Source organism: Pieris rapae, chromosome Z (assembly GCF_905147795.1).
Source record: "Pieris rapae chromosome Z, ilPieRapa1.1, whole genome shotgun sequence".
NCBI classification, from domain to species: Eukaryota; Metazoa; Arthropoda; class Insecta; order Lepidoptera; family Pieridae; genus Pieris; species Pieris rapae.
This window is the reverse complement of record NC_059534.1, coordinates 4,240,970-4,258,631: the sequence shown is the minus strand read 5'-3', so window position 1 is coordinate 4,258,631 and position 17,662 is coordinate 4,240,970. Positions and strand designations below refer to the sequence as shown.

Here is a 17,662-nt window from a genome sequence, read left to right as displayed (position 1 = left end):
AGATATTTTAACAAAAACTGACCTCATGGTAACTTATGCGTATTGTTTATTAAAGATATTTATTATTAAGTTTTATCAAATATTAAAATACAAAATACAGATATATACAGACTAGAACGTCCGAGAAGAACTTGCAGGAACACGGTTCATCCTTTTAATATAATTTTAATTTTACAAGATACTTTTGCAGTAACTAATATTAATAATACAAAAATCACATTTATCAGCGGTAAACGTAGCGAAATATATACGATAGGCTATTCAAATGGAGGGTAGGTAAGACTTATCTGTATCCTACTATATCATATTCGACTGGAGTCTAGACGATTCAGACTCTCTATAGTCCTAAGTATCTAATGCAATTACAACAACCTCTAACAGGACAGGTAACATACAAAAGTGGTTTTTATTTCACTTTGTTATGGGTATACTATGGTGAACTAATAAAAACTGAACAAAAGTCACTTCTGGCATTCATTTATATCTGTCTAAGAAATTATAATTATTATTTGGTCACACAATGCGTGCTGTAACGTCGATGCGACCTACCTTAATTATCTATATATATAAAAGAAAGTCGTGTTAGTTACACCACTTATAACTCAAGAACGAAAGAACAGATTTGAGTGAAAATTGGTATGGAGGTAGCTTAGAGCCAGGAGACGGACATAGGATACTTTTTATCCCGTTCGACAGCGTTCCCGTGGGACTTGACATGAAACGTCTGTCACTATAAAAAGTGGTATAACAAATAAGAATCAGACTTGGAATAATAAAACGCAAATGATAGCTATGTAATTGACGTATAATGACAGCTATGTAATGACGTATATATGACAATTTGATATTTGTAAGAAATCAATGTTCAAAATATTTCTATTAAATAAATACGTTTAATTATTTTTACAATTTACAATTTAATTATAATGATAGTGCTATTGCCCATTCGTATAAACAGTGAAGAGAACTATAAAACTCGGTATTGTCGTATGTATACAGTTCATCCAAAGAATGATGAATGTTTCTATTTGTTGTTGTTGTCGAATGACGCATTTAATCGAGTATTGGAACGGGAACGTGAATATGATCACCAGGAATTAGATTTAGTAGTTCAAACGAATGTACCCCTGTTGAAATACCAACAAAAGGAAGTTTATGATACTTTAATGAAGGCAAACGATGAAGAAAATGGTGGTTTATATTTCCTAGATGCCCTTGGTGGAACTGGCAAGACATTCCTCATGTCATTAGTTTTAGCAACTGTTCGGGCGAGATCCAACATAGCGGTTGCAGTTGCTTCTTCTGAAATAGCAGCCACATTGTTAGAAGGTTGCCGTACGGCTCATTCAGAATTAAAATTACCGTTAAATCTTCAAACTATTGGAGAACCAACGTGTAATATTGCAAAACACTCAGCAATGGCCAAAGTTTTAGCGGCATCGAAAATCATCATCTGGGACGAATGCACAATGGCGCATAAACGTGCATTGGAAGCACTTAACCGAACATTAAAAGATTTACGCAATGAATCGAGATGTTTTGGAGGAGCAATGATTTTACTGTCTGGCGATTTCCGCCAAATACTGCCAGTAATTCCAAGATCTACGGCTGTCGACGAAATAAACGCTTGCCTCAAATCGTCAAATCTATGGCGCTATGTGACGAAACTGCAGCTGACAACAAACATGAGAGTTACATTGCTTACTGATAAAAAAGAAGAAAAAGAATAAAGATGTAGATGACCTGAACTACATAATGGTATGCGTTTGGTGGTTAGAAAATTGAAGAACAATGTAATTTACGCTACGATAATGATAGGAAAATTTAAAAGACTTCAATTTCCGATACGTCTTGCATTTGCCATGACCATCAACAAATCACAAGGCCAATCCTTAAAAGTTTGTGGTTTAAATCTAGAACATTCATGTTTTTCCCATGGTCAATTATACGTGGCATGTTCACGGGTCGGAAGACCATCAGCGTTGTTTGTTTTTGCGCCTGATAATAAAACAAAAAATGAAAAAATGTGTATCACAAGGTACTTAAGGGAAGAGCAACCTATGTACTAAAATACAGAAATAATAATGAATGATTAATGTAGGTATTTAATTTTTTTGTATTTTTTCCAATAAAAAAACCCAAACTGCTTATTTATTGCCATTAAGGCGGAACAAAGTTCGCCAGGTCAGCTAGTTATAAATAATATTGCAATAGTTAGATAACACAATGTACATTAATAATCTTCTCTAAAAACTCTCACTAATTAATGTAATTCTGTGAGAAATAAATCTTTCAACCGAATTAATATTTTTTTACTTCAGTTCATTATTTATCTTTCTGCGATATTTGAAAGGCAAATCTAAATATGTATCAATTAGACGGAAGTGACTTATGGTTCAATCGTGATTTCCGATAATTTATGAGTTTGTGGACGTGCAGGCAATTGCAAAATATAACAAAAGTAATCTTTAAAAAAATAGCCACAAAGTATTATATCTAATTTTTATAATATTATTGAATTAGTAATAACAACCAGCGCATTAACACATAAGAGGTATTGGCCTCAGAATTATTAATTTGTTTAATTGATAGATATCCTATATATTAATGGCTGATCAGCGCCATCTGTGTCAACTTGTGAATTTTTGTGCGTAAGCCAGGCTACAACCTGGGAGTAGTAGTCGTAGTAAGAGGGAGCAAATGTTTGTAGTCGCGTGTATATGTTTTTTTTATTTACACTTCGTTACCTTTATATACATGTAAAAACATGTACCAGATTTGTAATGCTCTATCAAATGAAAAAAAACACAGTCTGGGTAAAATACAAGTGCATTAACGGTACCAAAAGAACAAATTACATGTTACATTAAACTAATTTTTAACTAATTAAAAAATGATATAATAATTTTAAATACATAAAAGCTAATTATAAGGGGTAATGAGTCATAATTAATACATGTAATAGAATATATTAGTGAGCACGAACAAAAAAATCAAATTACTGTTGCTGGTTGGTCTTAAAAGAATTTATGATGTGTTCTGGTTTTTATGGTGTACGTAACGTAAACTATATAATCTTGTTCCTTAATTTCAGAGGTCCGGTTTGAGGACGTAAAAGCATGAGTTCTTTGATTTTGACAAAACCTCTTTAACCAGTTGGTATCCATTATGTAATAACGAGATTTTGCGAGTATATTGCGAATTTTAGTACTTTATGCGGAAAAAATCGAAATTAATTATTGTTTCTTCTCTACTTAAAAATTTAACCATACATTAAACAATAACGATTTTAACGATTTTATTTTAATGCAGTCAGGGTCAGTTGACCCAATCGAGGCAATTTAAGACAAAGTAATAAAACAAATAATTACTATCCAATGGCCGTAATATATTTTTGTAACAAGAAAAATAACTTTTATTTTTTTAAATTAATATAAAATAAAAAACAAATAAAGTAGACAAAAAACTCTCTGATTTAATTATGGCCATTATTAATTTGAATAGCGATTTCTCAAGATCAGCACAATATATTTAGGTACACATGTATCGACCAGACGCAGGAATCTATAGAAAAGCAAGAATTTTTTGTAAAAATATTTAACTAATTAATGACTCTCTAATTTCCTATCAATAAAGCTAATGGCTGTGTGCAGCGGTGGCCATATAAGCGATGTGTTACAATACTTTGCGATAGTAGAGTATAAAGGATAGTGTTATAAAGAAAAAAAAAACAGAAATTCAAGGACACTCGGGGAATTTGGACAGAATTAAGAAAAATAGATTAATAAATTTCCTCCTTCATAGTAGACTGTTTCAAAAGAACGTCTTTTGTTATTTTTCAATAATAAACAGCAGGAAAAATAATTACAAAGTTTCTCCTCGTCTTGTCCAAGGTATGTCAAGGTAAGGTCATTCGCAGTATTACGACATTTGCTTACCGCCATTCAATACGGCACAACTATATAAAATTTAGAAATTAAAACAATAAAAAAAAATATAAGATGTCAGATGAAGTTTTATTTTAATAACATTCTGTTTCCAAAGAAGCAATTAATGCAGCAGCTGAGGTTCATCAACGGACGTCGAGAATACGAAAGCATAAGATAGAATACGAAATTCCAAAAGGCAGTTTTTCCCGCCACCCTGGAACCAGCTGCCCACTGATGTTTTTCCGAACCGATTCGACAAAGGGTCCATCAAGAAAATAACGTTTTCTTAAAAACTTAAACGAATTCTTAAAAAGCCGACAACGCACTCTCAACGGCTCCCGAAACGCCATGGGCAGTAGCACGTAACAGCAGAGACCCTCCTGCCCGTTTATCCCTGTCATATAAAAAAAAATAAGCAAGCAGACCTAAAAGACACCAATAACCGTACCATACAGTACATTTCTAATTTCTGTCCAACGCGTTACGAGACGCGCTGTGTCATGCGCTACCACCTGCAATAAATGCGCAAAGATTCAAGATCAAGGGCATTGTAAAGACTCTAGGCTATACCGGAAATATTTTTTGGTACAGGAGGTAAATGAATACACTTTGATTAAACTTTTAATGAGCTGAAGCCCATGAACAACAAAGCCACGGGGCTTACAGTAGTGTTGATAGCCTTAGAGGGAAGGGTATGTCTGGTTTAGAAATACCTCTGCAAAATACTTTAATAATATATATTTAAGCTAACGTTTTAACGCTTTCCATATTACTGGGAACGAAATTTGTCAGTTCTTCTTGTCCGTTATATGCCCTTGATTCGATAATAGGCCGTAAATATAAATATAGAATCATTATTCTTTTTATTGACGTTCATAAGTTAAAAGAAGTAGTTAAGTAGCTATAGTTTTAATATAAGTAATTAATAACATAATATATATTCATTTTGACTTCTGGCTTTAATCGACGAAAAGATTACCTACGTATAACGAAACTAAATCATCAGAAATTTATTGTTTTTTTGATACATTCACCACTTTGGTGCAAGGTTTTTACACTTAGAAGTATGTACTTTTTGTGAGTGATTTAAAAATATTTCACCATAAGAATGCTACATAATTTCTAACAGTTTATTCCTTAATATTTATAAAATAAAAGTCCAGCCGTGCGAAGCGTTATTACGCTAAGCGAAAAATAGTTATGATTACTGTTTTAGTCCAGTACATTTTATTTGAAAGTGTGTATATTTAATTTTCACTTTTATCTCTTACGGAATCTCTACATACATCAGATTAAATTTTACAGAGTTGCCGTGCCAACTCAGTTAAATTTAATCCGATTTCCAATCCAGACTGAAATTGGCACTCCTTAACGAAGTGCGGATTCCAATAATTCAGGTCGAGACAAAACATTTTCTATGTATAATATGTTAAAGTTTATAATACGTTTAAGTTTAATCCTGTTAAGAGAATTCCTATATGAAAGCATTAATTACAATTAAATTTATTTAGTTAAACATAATGCCTGGGAAATAACACACCACTGTAATACAGTTCTCACTACATCGGGCCCATTCTGTATAATCAATAATTCTGTTCAACAGTCTTATTCTGTATAATCAATCGTAGAATTCAATTGCAAATTTATTTCACCCAACGCAGTAATTGGTCGATTACGCCTTCGAACAATGGCAGAGGTGATTGAAATGAGTTCGAGTCGAGATCTGTGCAATTTCACAATTGGCTTAACTCGTCATTGTTATAATTATTTATTATACACGTCAAGTGCTTATATAAGACGACAGTTAGAAGAAAATTTATTGAAAAGATATCTATTATATAAAACCACTTGGAGTTAAACTATGTCCAATATTGACATATCTGAAAGGTTTGAACGATATATCATATTATCTTGATGTCTTCAATATTACACGATAACTAACCTGTCGAATATAGGCAATCACATTTCTACTGATAGGTGTAAAGTATTAGTATAAAATAACCTAAATGCTATATTGAATAGGCTAATGAATGCTGCAGGCTCATACTTTTTTTTACTTGGAGCAATGCATGGCGCATACCCTACCGCGGCGCGACTGCATGGTGCGGGAAGATTACTCACTATTGCATACCCACTAAAACCCCAAGGGGCCACCTACAATCGCCTTAAGCGGGATGCGGTAACAGCAGAACCTTATTTTGCCGGTTTCCGCACGATAGAATTCGTTGTACTAGCAAGAAGTTTATTGCATACTTAGAAAAAAATCCTTTGCTTAGCCGGTGTATAAACGCATCACCTGAGAGTCGGACTTCACACGCTTGACTACATGGTTTCTATACTGCTCGTTAACAAATGTAGTTAATGTTAATTATACATTTAAATTGGCATAGAGTTTATCAATGTTAAAACGATTGTCATACGTAGTGACAATGTCTTTATATACGAATGTGTTGAAGAGTTAGATTCAAAGTTAAGTTTATTATAATTTTGGCATACAGTTTTACGAGTCTTGTTATCACAAACCCGTTCACGATATATACTGTTTTTATAAGTTTTACGAGTTAATTAAAATGAGGTGATCAATTTGTTAAAAGTCATCCATACAACATCCATACTAACGACAATAGTTAACGCTCTAATAAGCACGCATAATGTGGCAGTTTCTATATTCTGACCACAAATAATGCAAATTAATCGAAAATAATCTCCGAAAACTTTACGAAATAAACACGCATCTCTGTATTACTACAATGTAAAATTAACAAAACATAAAACCGATACAAGCGCGGATAATATTAGCGCGGACTGTTATTTATTTAAAGTTATATATTTTATATAACAAACAGATGCATGATGAATTGAACACGATGAATTTAAAAAAAGGGCGGCGGATAGTAAGTTATTTCAATAAATTACTATATTATAATATATGTGCATATCTAGATGGCATAATCTAAACAATTTTTTATAACTTAGTTATTACTTTTCTAAGAACCGTTGTAATTAAATACGAGAGTACCGACATACTGAAACTAAGTCGTAAAATAGTCTCAATAAGGAATTAATCGTAAAGTTATAAAATGTGGTATTATTTTATAATTAATTAAATTAGCGCGAAGCCTTAAAATTAAAATACGCAAAACCCAGCAAAGCTATATTTATTATTATATACGTAACACATAACGACACTCCACGGTAAATAATTATTTTAATTAATTCGAGACATAAATAACTATAAAAGGCTGTGCAATTTCGCTTTGCAATAGTAATTACAATACCTTTTTTCCTTCTTCCATCGTATGAACGTTACTCGTGCGACATAAAAAAATAACACTTTACTTTTACAATTATATTTTGACGAGTAAACAGAGAGGACTGCGTACGCGCAGCCGAACGTTCAGACACTTTGTCCGCCGAACGTGCACTACGATTCACGAATGACAAAACGACTTGACTTGCCTCTCGATAGTAACTTCTTATTGAAGTTAATGATTCTGTGTTCAATTATATCGCGAGTTTGACTTATCTACGTTTGACTAGAATAATGGTCGCGATCTCATTATTAAATAGTTATACAGAATTGTTTACCAGGTTCTTTTTCATTATTATTATATTTAAAGTTTAATTATAAATGTGTCCAGATAGAGTCAAATCCAGTAAACTGGTCATTAAAATAGCAATAGCAATTTATTTTCTAATAAAACACTCAACATTTAATCACTGGTTTATCAGCTAGGAACCTGTGTTTGGTAACCGGTATCATATAGTATCATTTCGCAGTTATGACATTGATGCAAACTATTTAAACCAAAGTCGAAGTACGTCGAGTGTGTTTAAGTAGTAAAAATATAACTAATCGAGCCAACTGACCAGAATTATTAATACATCGACAGAATTTAAATATTGCAAAGACAGAATTTAAGTTTTAAAAATGTAAATATTGCAAACAATGAGTGTATAAAATAAATACCCAAATAATAAGTTAATTATTTTTTTGAATGCTTTTTGGGCTGTGTTAAATAGGTTGGTTAATTTTAATGGCTCCCTTATGACATAGAAATAATTATAAATTTACATTATTCGATTCTTCTCATACGCCGGTCCCTTTCCACTGTCAACAATGCAAGTCTACTTGAGTCGACTGGAATTTCAAGAGACGATGGCAATGAGCTGCATGAGCTTAATACCATGGAAGATGGGTCGAGTGGAGGAGGTATGGGATGCAACCTGTTCAGACACACTAACCCCTTCTTATCTACATGGAACCAACAACAGAGCTCGAACAAAGTCTCGGGCAACCCGCATCGCACTTATTAGGCACCACTTTGTTTCCGATGTTTCCTAATTTGGATTAGAATTTTCCGATATTTTTCTTACTTATAATACATTTATGTGGCCTTATTGTAAGTGTCTATTGGGTTCACAATAATCAATAAATTGATTACACTTTTACACGATGTATCAAGTAATAAAGATTAATTTAGCCATAAAATATGCAATAAATGGTTGTAACTTAAAATAAGTGGATAGTATTGAATGATTAAATAAAAATCGAATAAATTTTATTTACTATATTTACTGTTAAAAAATAACGTCTGTCGCATTTGCTACCTTTCAACTAAACGATTGAAATTGTAAGTTGTATTACGTCATTGTAATAACCTTAATCCGAGTTTATAAGTGACACATAAAAACGTTTTGATGAGGTAATTATTAAACGATCAAAATCAATAAATTATCTCTAAAAGAACTATATTTAGAAAACAGTTAAGCTGTGAATATTAATTAAAGGCTGATTAAGGAAGCATAGGTCTGATGATATCAATAGAAAACTTAATTAAATGTTAACGAATGGCTTAAGTAACTCTTAATTCTGAGGTAAGTAATGTCCTTGGTTATTAAAATATTTATTTTCAATTTTCTTTCGTAATTTTCTCTGTTATCTTATGACGTGTGGTGTGTCAAAATACATTACAATACAGAGATAACACACACATGACCACTATTAAGATACTAGAATTAACCTCCTACAATCTTTATTCGGCTTAAAGCATACCTACTCACTTTTTTTCCGTTTCCACTTCTCAAAAGACAACTTCCTTGATTAACTGTTGCGTCCTCGCAATCCATGGTTAAAACTCAATTTAAATTAAATCAGGACAAATTTGCGATAAATTTGTGATAAGATAATAAGGTTCACTCAATTACGTATAAGGCATGAGAGGTTGGAAGAAGTACTAATAGGCCTTAGAAGAAATATTGCATTGTAATCAGAATAAAATGCAGCGTCACAAACAATGGTATTTCGTCATATAAATGCGTAGTATCCGTGACTATGTGAATAAATGTTGAATTGTACGCCTTTAGTTCATTAAGTTAATAATTTTACTATGGTTCTCTATGACCATCTATTTTTTAATGATTCAATTTTAGGTTATTAGTCTCCGTTTGTTTTACCGCAATCGTTGATCAAGGCTATGTAAACATTGCATGGTGCCGGTAATATAAGAATGATAGTCACATTTAATTATAGTTCACTGTAACGGTTACAGGATTTACATAAATTAAACCTTTTTTTTTTATTTCTGTGTGACATCCAATAATTTTAATAATACAACGTTATACCTTTATTTGGTCGTGTATGAAAAAAGTGTGTCCTGTGACTATAGTTGCTAGTCCACACATCACCAGCCATTGATAGACGCCTCTCAGGACAGCTTTTGTACAGGACCAAATATTTTGTATTATGTTTGAAAATGGGGCATTGCCTAACTTGTAGAAATAAATAGATAATCTTGTCCTGTGATATACATTGTTAACCCCTCTGAGACAGCGTATAACTAAAAGGCCCCGCCGCCACCGGAAAAGTTGCCAACGTCGACATGGCTTTTTAAATGTTTCAATACTAGTAAATACTGAAACATCGTTAAACTTATAGATTTATTAACAGGTTGAATAAAACTAAACATTTAGAAAAGAATAATAATATGTTTTGTTATACTTTCTATGTACTATATTGTATTAATGAAAATTTTTTGAGTAAAAGTAGGTAGGCAATACTAGAGATTTAAAACAGTGCATAATTTTTCTTGCTATGATTGCTTTGCTATCTTCTGTATTGCTTGCTAATTCTACAACCAGTCCAGTACGGTTAAGTACAATCGAAGATAAAGTCACCTTAAGTAACGTTTGACACGAAATCGTACGGTCAAAATTGCGATGCGGCGATCGTATCGCATCGTAGTTTTGTGTAGCATAAGGATTCTCAAATGTTAACCAGCTGAATTTTAAAATGTACACAATAAATAAGCATACAATATAACAGGTGCCTTAGAGTCGTTCTTATCATAGTGTTAGCACATCCATACCGATAGGATGATAAAAGGTGAAATTTGGCTTTCATCTATAGCTACTCGCGATATCTATATTTTATCTTATTTGCGACACCTATCTCACTTAAAAGTAAACGTATCCTCGAGACAATTTAAAATTTTAAGCATTACTAAAAATCAATGCTCATACATCATAAATGATCTAAGGTAGTTTACAGAAAAGGTGTGCCGTAGGTTCTGCAGTTGTTTTTGCCGAGTCCCGACCTCCGATGATGAAACTCAGCTGCAGGTATTAATCCGAACAACTCCTCTGATACTCTCCTTAAAAAGTTCGGTAAAATATATCAAACTGTCGTTGTAAAAGTAAAGGAATCCATTTATAACATAGCAATAAAGAATAGTATAAAATAATAATAAAATAATAAACGCAGTCTCATAAATTTATTGCAATAAAATTTTATCAGGTATCAGAATTCGGCTTCATCAAAAAGATCATCCATACTTTCTATTTTACTACGGGCCACAAAACTCTCATCACAATATAGTTGTATAGACAGATAGTCTGATATATGATAATATGATTGCAAGCAAAATATATACATGTTGCTCGACATTTTGTGGCAGGTGATCAGTCTCATAGAGGATCCTAGGATATTACCCAACGATCTACTCCACAGGATCCCAAGAATGTGGACGAGAGGCCTCTTCCTTTTTTTCAGAAAATTATCTTCAGAGTTTCCTTGCATTATTCAGGTGTGGATTAGGCGGTACAATAGTAGCAGCAGGCTTTTCTTGGGGCAGCCGGGATTAGTTTTGTGGGATATGTTTGTGTGTAAGCAGTTTTTTTGGTGAAAGGATTAATGGCTTCCTTAGTAGCACGGTGTTTCACTTCCATCGTTATTCTCGCGAATTTTTCACCCTTTTCTTCTTCTTTTTTAATTAAAATAAAATATGGTCGAAATTCATTCGAATACATTTTGCGTTTTTTTTAATTCTTTTTCTATTTATTTAACATTATCAATGTAGATTGAAAGATAATTTTGTGACAATGACTTTTGTTTTCTTCGAAAAACTGTTTGAAATACTTATTTCTATAAAATACTTTATGGCAGAAATTTTAAATATTTTTCTTCTGTGGTTTATGCTATCTAGCCAGCAGTATTGTGTAAGAATCAAAAGAAGAAAGCTACAAAATTGAAAAGAGTCATAGTCATATAATAAATATAAAATATACTTCCTTCTCTTACTAAACTTTAATAAACTCGCTGGTAGATATGCAACATTTAAATAAAAGTTTAATTGTGTTTTCCACATTTAGAGCTTTCTGTTGTAGAGGAAGTTTGATAAATATCTTTTAATTGCTTTAATATTGATTTAAAATTAATTTCATCGTGCTTTGCATTCAGTTGAGACAAGATACGTCGTATTTGTACTGCTAATGTTGTTTTGCTCTCACCAGCACCAATTTCATTATCACGCGTCTTGTGCAGCGCCTGACAACAATTTATAGTTCATAAGAGTGAAGTCTCAACGCATTTATACGCGTATGTTAAAGTTTTGAATATACTTCTATACTATCCAAACGATTAAATAATCCTTCAGCTAGCAAGCGCAAAAACTGTGCTAAAGTGCTATTTTCAGAGCAACTTATAAACAACAACTTACAACTTAAAAATATTATTTTTGATAGGCAAATTGTGAAATGTATATTGTTATTTAGAACACCAGTATGTTTTAAAACAGAGTAAATGTTAGATACTTCATTATTGTTTCAGTAAAACTGTTATTAAACCTATGCTATTAAACAAACAATAAGCAACTTAATTTTTTTAATTAATTTAATTTTAATTGAAATTGCCTAAATTAAACATAAGTTTAATTTAGGCAATTTCATCATAGAAATAGAATGAACCTAATTCCAATCACGCGATCAAAGATTTCTTTAACTCCATCATTGAAGCAGTAAATTTTAACGCCTGCTTAGAGTTAGTAGCGATTTCAAATATGTTTTTATACCAGAAAACGATTATATATTATAAAATATGAACTTATTAGGAAGTATTTTAATGTTTACATATATATATATTACAATGTGAATAGGTCCGAGGAGAGATAAATGTAAAAAATAATAATAATTAAGTAGTTTTTATTTGGTTTAGTATGGGGATGTACTGTTTGTTAAGCGAAACATAAATTTTCGTTTAGGCAGAGGTACTTTAACATATTTCCACGAATCTTCGCGTGGTGGCTTAGCTTTGCATACAGTACACTGGAAAGCAAATAATATGATCTTATATATAAAATTCTCGTGTTTGTGGTTAAACTCCTCCGAAACGGCTTGACCGATCCTTATGAAATTTTGTGTGCATATTGGGTATGTCTGAGAATCGGACATCTATTTTTCATCCCCCTAAATGCTAAGGGTAGTCCACCCCTAAATGTATATTTTTTTTTAATTTTACGATAAAATTTTATTTTTTTATCAACTGTATCAACAGCATTAAAAAATACATATAAGCCTAAATTTTCAACCCTCTACGATCGACCCCTATTTTTTATTACAAATGATATACATGGCAAAACGACGTTTGCCAGGACAGCTGTTATGTATGTTCAAACTAGCCAAAAAATTTAATAATTTGCTTATTAGCTGGGTCATTTAAATCATATTTCAAGATATCGATGTTGTATTTAAAAAGAGTATTAAATTGTCTAAGTGCGGCCGCAACAGAAGATATAGTTCTATTCATATCTTTGTCTTCTAGTGGTTCAATGCATCTCTTTCTGGCCTACGGTAAATTCAAATATGTACAACACTAGGTGAAAAACTTCTAGCAAATCGATTATTTAATTCTAACAAACAGTTGCTGGTGTACTAATACATTCAAGAACGTATTCATAAAGTAAAAATAATTTATACTTACACAGTACGCAAGATTTATTAGCAATAAAATAAAACACAATGTGGTTAACTTCATGTTATTGAATGTAGCCAGAGAAGCCAGTTACTATGTCAATTGCTTCTTGGTTAATAAAATGCTATTTCACAATGTAATTGAATTTTTATTGATATTATATATATTATTATTTAAAAAAACAATCCTTATGCACGCATTCCTTTTCCATTTATTGTTTAAACAACATAGATTAACTTACTTAATGCTGTAGCGGTGTAATTACGTCTATATAGAAATTTGTAATGATGTATGTATCATGTCGTATTTTATTTTATTTTATTTTCACATTTAGGATCAAAAACAGAAAACAGATTAATTACATACATAAAATTATCACACACTAAATAACATTTAAAAATCTGACTTCCAGTTATATCTGTACACAGCATTTACACTAAATATCAACTAAACAACATACACATATCAAATAGTCCGGTCAAATTAGACTAAAAAATAGGGGGAAGGTTACAAAAATTCCCACTTGGCTGAATATTGGTAGGATTGTTCAATACACTATTATAAAGGAAATGTAAAAAGTCCTCATCGATCCGGCACGTGCAAAAAAATTTACTCGGGTTCAAAGGTCACAAAAACGGGTTTTTCGCGATTTTCAGCAAAATGGTAAGTTTTATCATAAAATTAGCTCAGACAAAAATTGTATATCAGATAATTATCTATAAAAAATGTCTTAATACTTTTTTTCCTAAGAGCCACCGTTTTTGAGATATATAACGATTTAAAAAGTTGAAAGAGTTGTAATCGTCATAATATGTATAAGTACACCACGTATATACATCACTGAAGCCGTAATACAAGCAAAAATATCGTTCTATCGGTCAGTGTGACTTACACATATAAAATATGAAAATTCTTCTTGCTATGTATGGAGCGCCTAAAAAAATTACGTGCTTAGATAAATTCAGATATGCATGTTTCGTTAAAAATACTCGAAATAAAAAACAAGTGCAGTTAGCATGTCTTCCTCCAACCTCAGCGGCTGCTCATCAACATCTTTTTCGGGTATATTACCAAGTTCAAGTGTGGCTTGGTAATCAGTTAGGCCAAAAAGACTGGGGTTGGAAGTTGGTCGACAATTCATTAGAGCCAGTTCAAACTTTACTTCCACCTGCACCAGAAAAACTACTCAACACCATTTTTTGGAACTGTAAAAAAGGATGTAGTGCAAAATGTGGTTGCAAAAAAGTTGGACTGTTTTGTTCTGTAGCATGTACAAACTGTCAAGGCCAGTCATGCTCCAATGTTGAATTGCCAACAATTGAAGATTCATTTGATGTTGACGAAGAGACATGCGATGTGTCATTATTGGAACAATTTATTACCACCCAGAATTAAGAAGAAGAAGAAGAAGAAGGAGAAGGAGAAGGAAGAGAAGAAGAACAAGAACAAGAGAAAGCAGAAGTTAATGATGATTTAGATTCAGACGGATAAATTTTCTTATTTTTTGTAATTTACACCCCTTTCATCATTTTCAACCTTTGTCAATATCTACAGTTATTCAATAGTTTCAAATTAAACAGAATCATAAAAGATCAGTGGAATAGGCCTACCGGGGAAACCACATTAAAAAAACGCGCTAAGTACACTACCTCAAAGGTGGCGTGGAAACGTGTGCATATTATGACGATTACAACTCTTTCAACTTTTTGAATCGTTATATCTCAAAAACGGTGGCTCTTAGGAAAAAAAGTATTTAGACATTTTTTATAGATAATTATCTGATATACAATTTTTGTCTGAGCTAATTTTATGATAAAACTTACCATTTTGCTGAAAATCGCGAAAAACCCGTTTTTGTGACCTTTGAACCCGAGTAAATTTTTTTGCACGTGCCGGATCGATGAGGACTTTTCACATTTCCTTTATAATAGTGTATTGAGCAATCCTACCAATATTCAGCCAAGTGCGAATTTTTGTAACCTTGGATGTCTAAATTGACCGGAGTAAAACCGAATGACAAAAAAATAAAAAATAAAAGAAAAATATATATATATACATACACACACACATGTATATATACATATACATCCATCAATTAAATTAGTAATTAAGGTTGCAAGTATTTACTATGAACTATCTTTTTAAATTTACAAATATTATTGTGAAAAATATCAACCTCAGCACACACAGCATTATAATATTTGTATGTACATGGTGTAATGGTTGCAACTCCTTACAAACGCGGTGTAAAAAAAACTTGGCGATTCAAAAGAGTGGTGGAGAGTTTATTGCGAGTTATTCTCTTCCGTTCTACGCCCTCGATTTGAGTACTGGCACTAAATGTAAATTTACAATTAATTTAATTTTGACGTTCATAATTTCAAATTAAATGCGATTTTAAATTATATGCGGCTAATGATAGTGAAATAAAGACATGGAATATGTTATTTAACAAAAACTTTTGGTCTTAGAAGAGATTTAAAATGGCCGTACATAGTGTGCGATGTTAAGCAACCAACAATTGGGGAAAATTTTTAAGAAATTTTAGATTATCAGTAGATTTATATAATAATAGATTAGTCGACCTACTTACTAATTTGTACCTTTGTAGATCAAAGAGTGTAAACTCGATATGAGCGGTGAAGTGTATTAGTAGGTACTAGCCAGCCGTTTGCGGAATAACTTGAGCAATTTAAGGAAATCATGCACCCACCTATTTTTAAGGAAGTGCCAGAGCATTCAGTCTATCACCATATTGAGACAACATTCCCCCCAGTGTATAGGCGACAACAAAGAATTACCTAGAAAGACGCGACAGCTATTATTTATCAACGAATATAGGTAATTTTTCTGACGTCAGAACAAGAGAGCAAATTATTCATATACTTAATGAAAATATTAGGCATTCGTAAAACTCGCACTATCATCTGCAGGCAAACATTAAAATAGAAAGATGGCATAGGTCATATGGCATAGCTCATTTAAAGCGGCATTGATGGCGAGGCTAACTAATAACACAGCTTGGTTCTTAGAATTACCTACGGTGATGATAGGTCTGCGAGCAGCGTGTCAGGCGGAAAGCGATTTGATAAGCGCAGCGGAATTTACTCTAGGCCATACCCGCGCAGGTGCGCGAGTATTGGTCATCGCGTCGCGCGCGACCTCCGGTCTTATTATCAATGATATAGAGCCGGAATGCGCGTGCGTCGCGTTATCGATGCTCGCGCTAGCCTTAGCGGGTGACTGTTCCTATTATGATTGCTTACCGTCCACTCCTTTGTTCTCGGTGCTACCCTATTTTTATTGTTAGTTATAATTAATTATTTAGTTAAATCTAGACATGTCAAAAATGCAAATCTCATTTAAAGATTGCAATAAATGATTAAAAAAATACGTTTCAATAGACAATGTTAAGTCAGCGTACATTCTAGACGAGTTGGATAGCAAACAAATAAGCAGAAACTTTAATCAGCATTAGCAGCTTAACAAACCTTTAAAAATAACGCATAGTGGTAGAACTGTTAAGGTTACTACCCGTTTGGTTTACGTGTTGATGTGTAAGCAACATACTTAGTAGGTAACTAGGGAATTGTAAATTAAGCGAATGTTTAGAAAAATTGTATAGCTGAGAGATAAATTTTGAAGTAATATTGTATTAGGTAAATCATTGTGCCCTTTCCACTGGCATAGGCTAGAACGCGTAGCTACCTGTAACCGTCAGATACCTAAATCTCGGAATGGGTAAAACTTACTCAGTGGAAAAGAAAGAAGAAGTCATCGCTCAGAATGGAGCCAACCAAGCTTTAACGTCCCACACGGAATTCAAGCTAGAAGGTCTAGGCATCATGGTCACGGTCATGTCGTTCATCATCTTCATAGCGTGTGCAGTAGCAGTGTATAAAGTGTGTGTATACAAAACTAAACGTATATTGCGCCGAGAATTAATGTGCGCGTCACAAAATGTTACACACAACAACAGGCGTATAGGCCTTTTGCCGGTTGCGGAGTTATAATAATAAGAGTTAAGTGACTAAGTCATTGTATTTAGATTAAAAAGAAAAATATTGTATTCATTTTTGACTGCGTATATATTTATTACATTGTCAACTTTGTTATAGTTTTTTTTTAAACAAAAGTATCACGTATCAGTAAACAATTTTTTTTAGGAGGCGTAGTATGTAGCGGTGTAATTATGTCTATATAGAAATTTCGTAATTCCATTTGTAATTATGGCGTAATTCTATTTGGCATGTGGATCAGGGCAGTCGCCCTAAAACCGCCATGTAATACAGTGCTAACGATAAAGACAGTGAATTTCTTTTTCGGTTTTCATTTGTGTACCCCAAACAGCAAAAGGCATAATAAAAACCACTTGGGAAATTAAAGAGTAGTATTTATTTCGAATTTTGTATTTTTTTTCATTCCGTCTAAAGAATATTTATTAAGGAATCGGTACACATCACAAGTTTGCAATTGGTTTATCTAC

The 17,662-nt window shown here is 32.6% G+C and overlaps 1 protein-coding gene and 1 long non-coding RNA gene across 3 annotated transcripts in view; both read right to left on the bottom strand.

Moving 5' to 3' along the window:
* The window catches only part of LOC110997367 (peptide transporter family 1), a 34,818-nt gene extending 25,744 nt beyond the window's left edge, over positions 1–9,074 (bottom strand). The window contains exon 1 of one of the 2 annotated variants that reach the window (XM_045633994.1): positions 8,994–9,074. In XM_045633994.1, coding sequence (XP_045489950.1) covers positions 8,994–9,059 — 66 coding nt within the window. In that variant the 5' untranslated portion in view covers positions 9,060–9,074. Of the gene's footprint in view, positions 1–7,207; positions 7,383–8,993 lie in introns of those variants that run through there. The other variant, XM_045633995.1, reaches the window with a different exon arrangement.
* Positions 9,075–12,390: 3,316 nt separating this feature from the next.
* On the bottom strand, positions 12,391–13,272 carry LOC123690562. Its single transcript, XR_006751182.1, has 2 exons — positions 13,186–13,272; positions 12,391–12,530 (listed from the first exon to the last, which is right to left on the bottom strand). It is a non-coding gene; the product is annotated as an uncharacterized LOC123690562 (long non-coding RNA).
* Between the last annotated feature and the right edge of the window lie 4,390 nt (positions 13,273–17,662).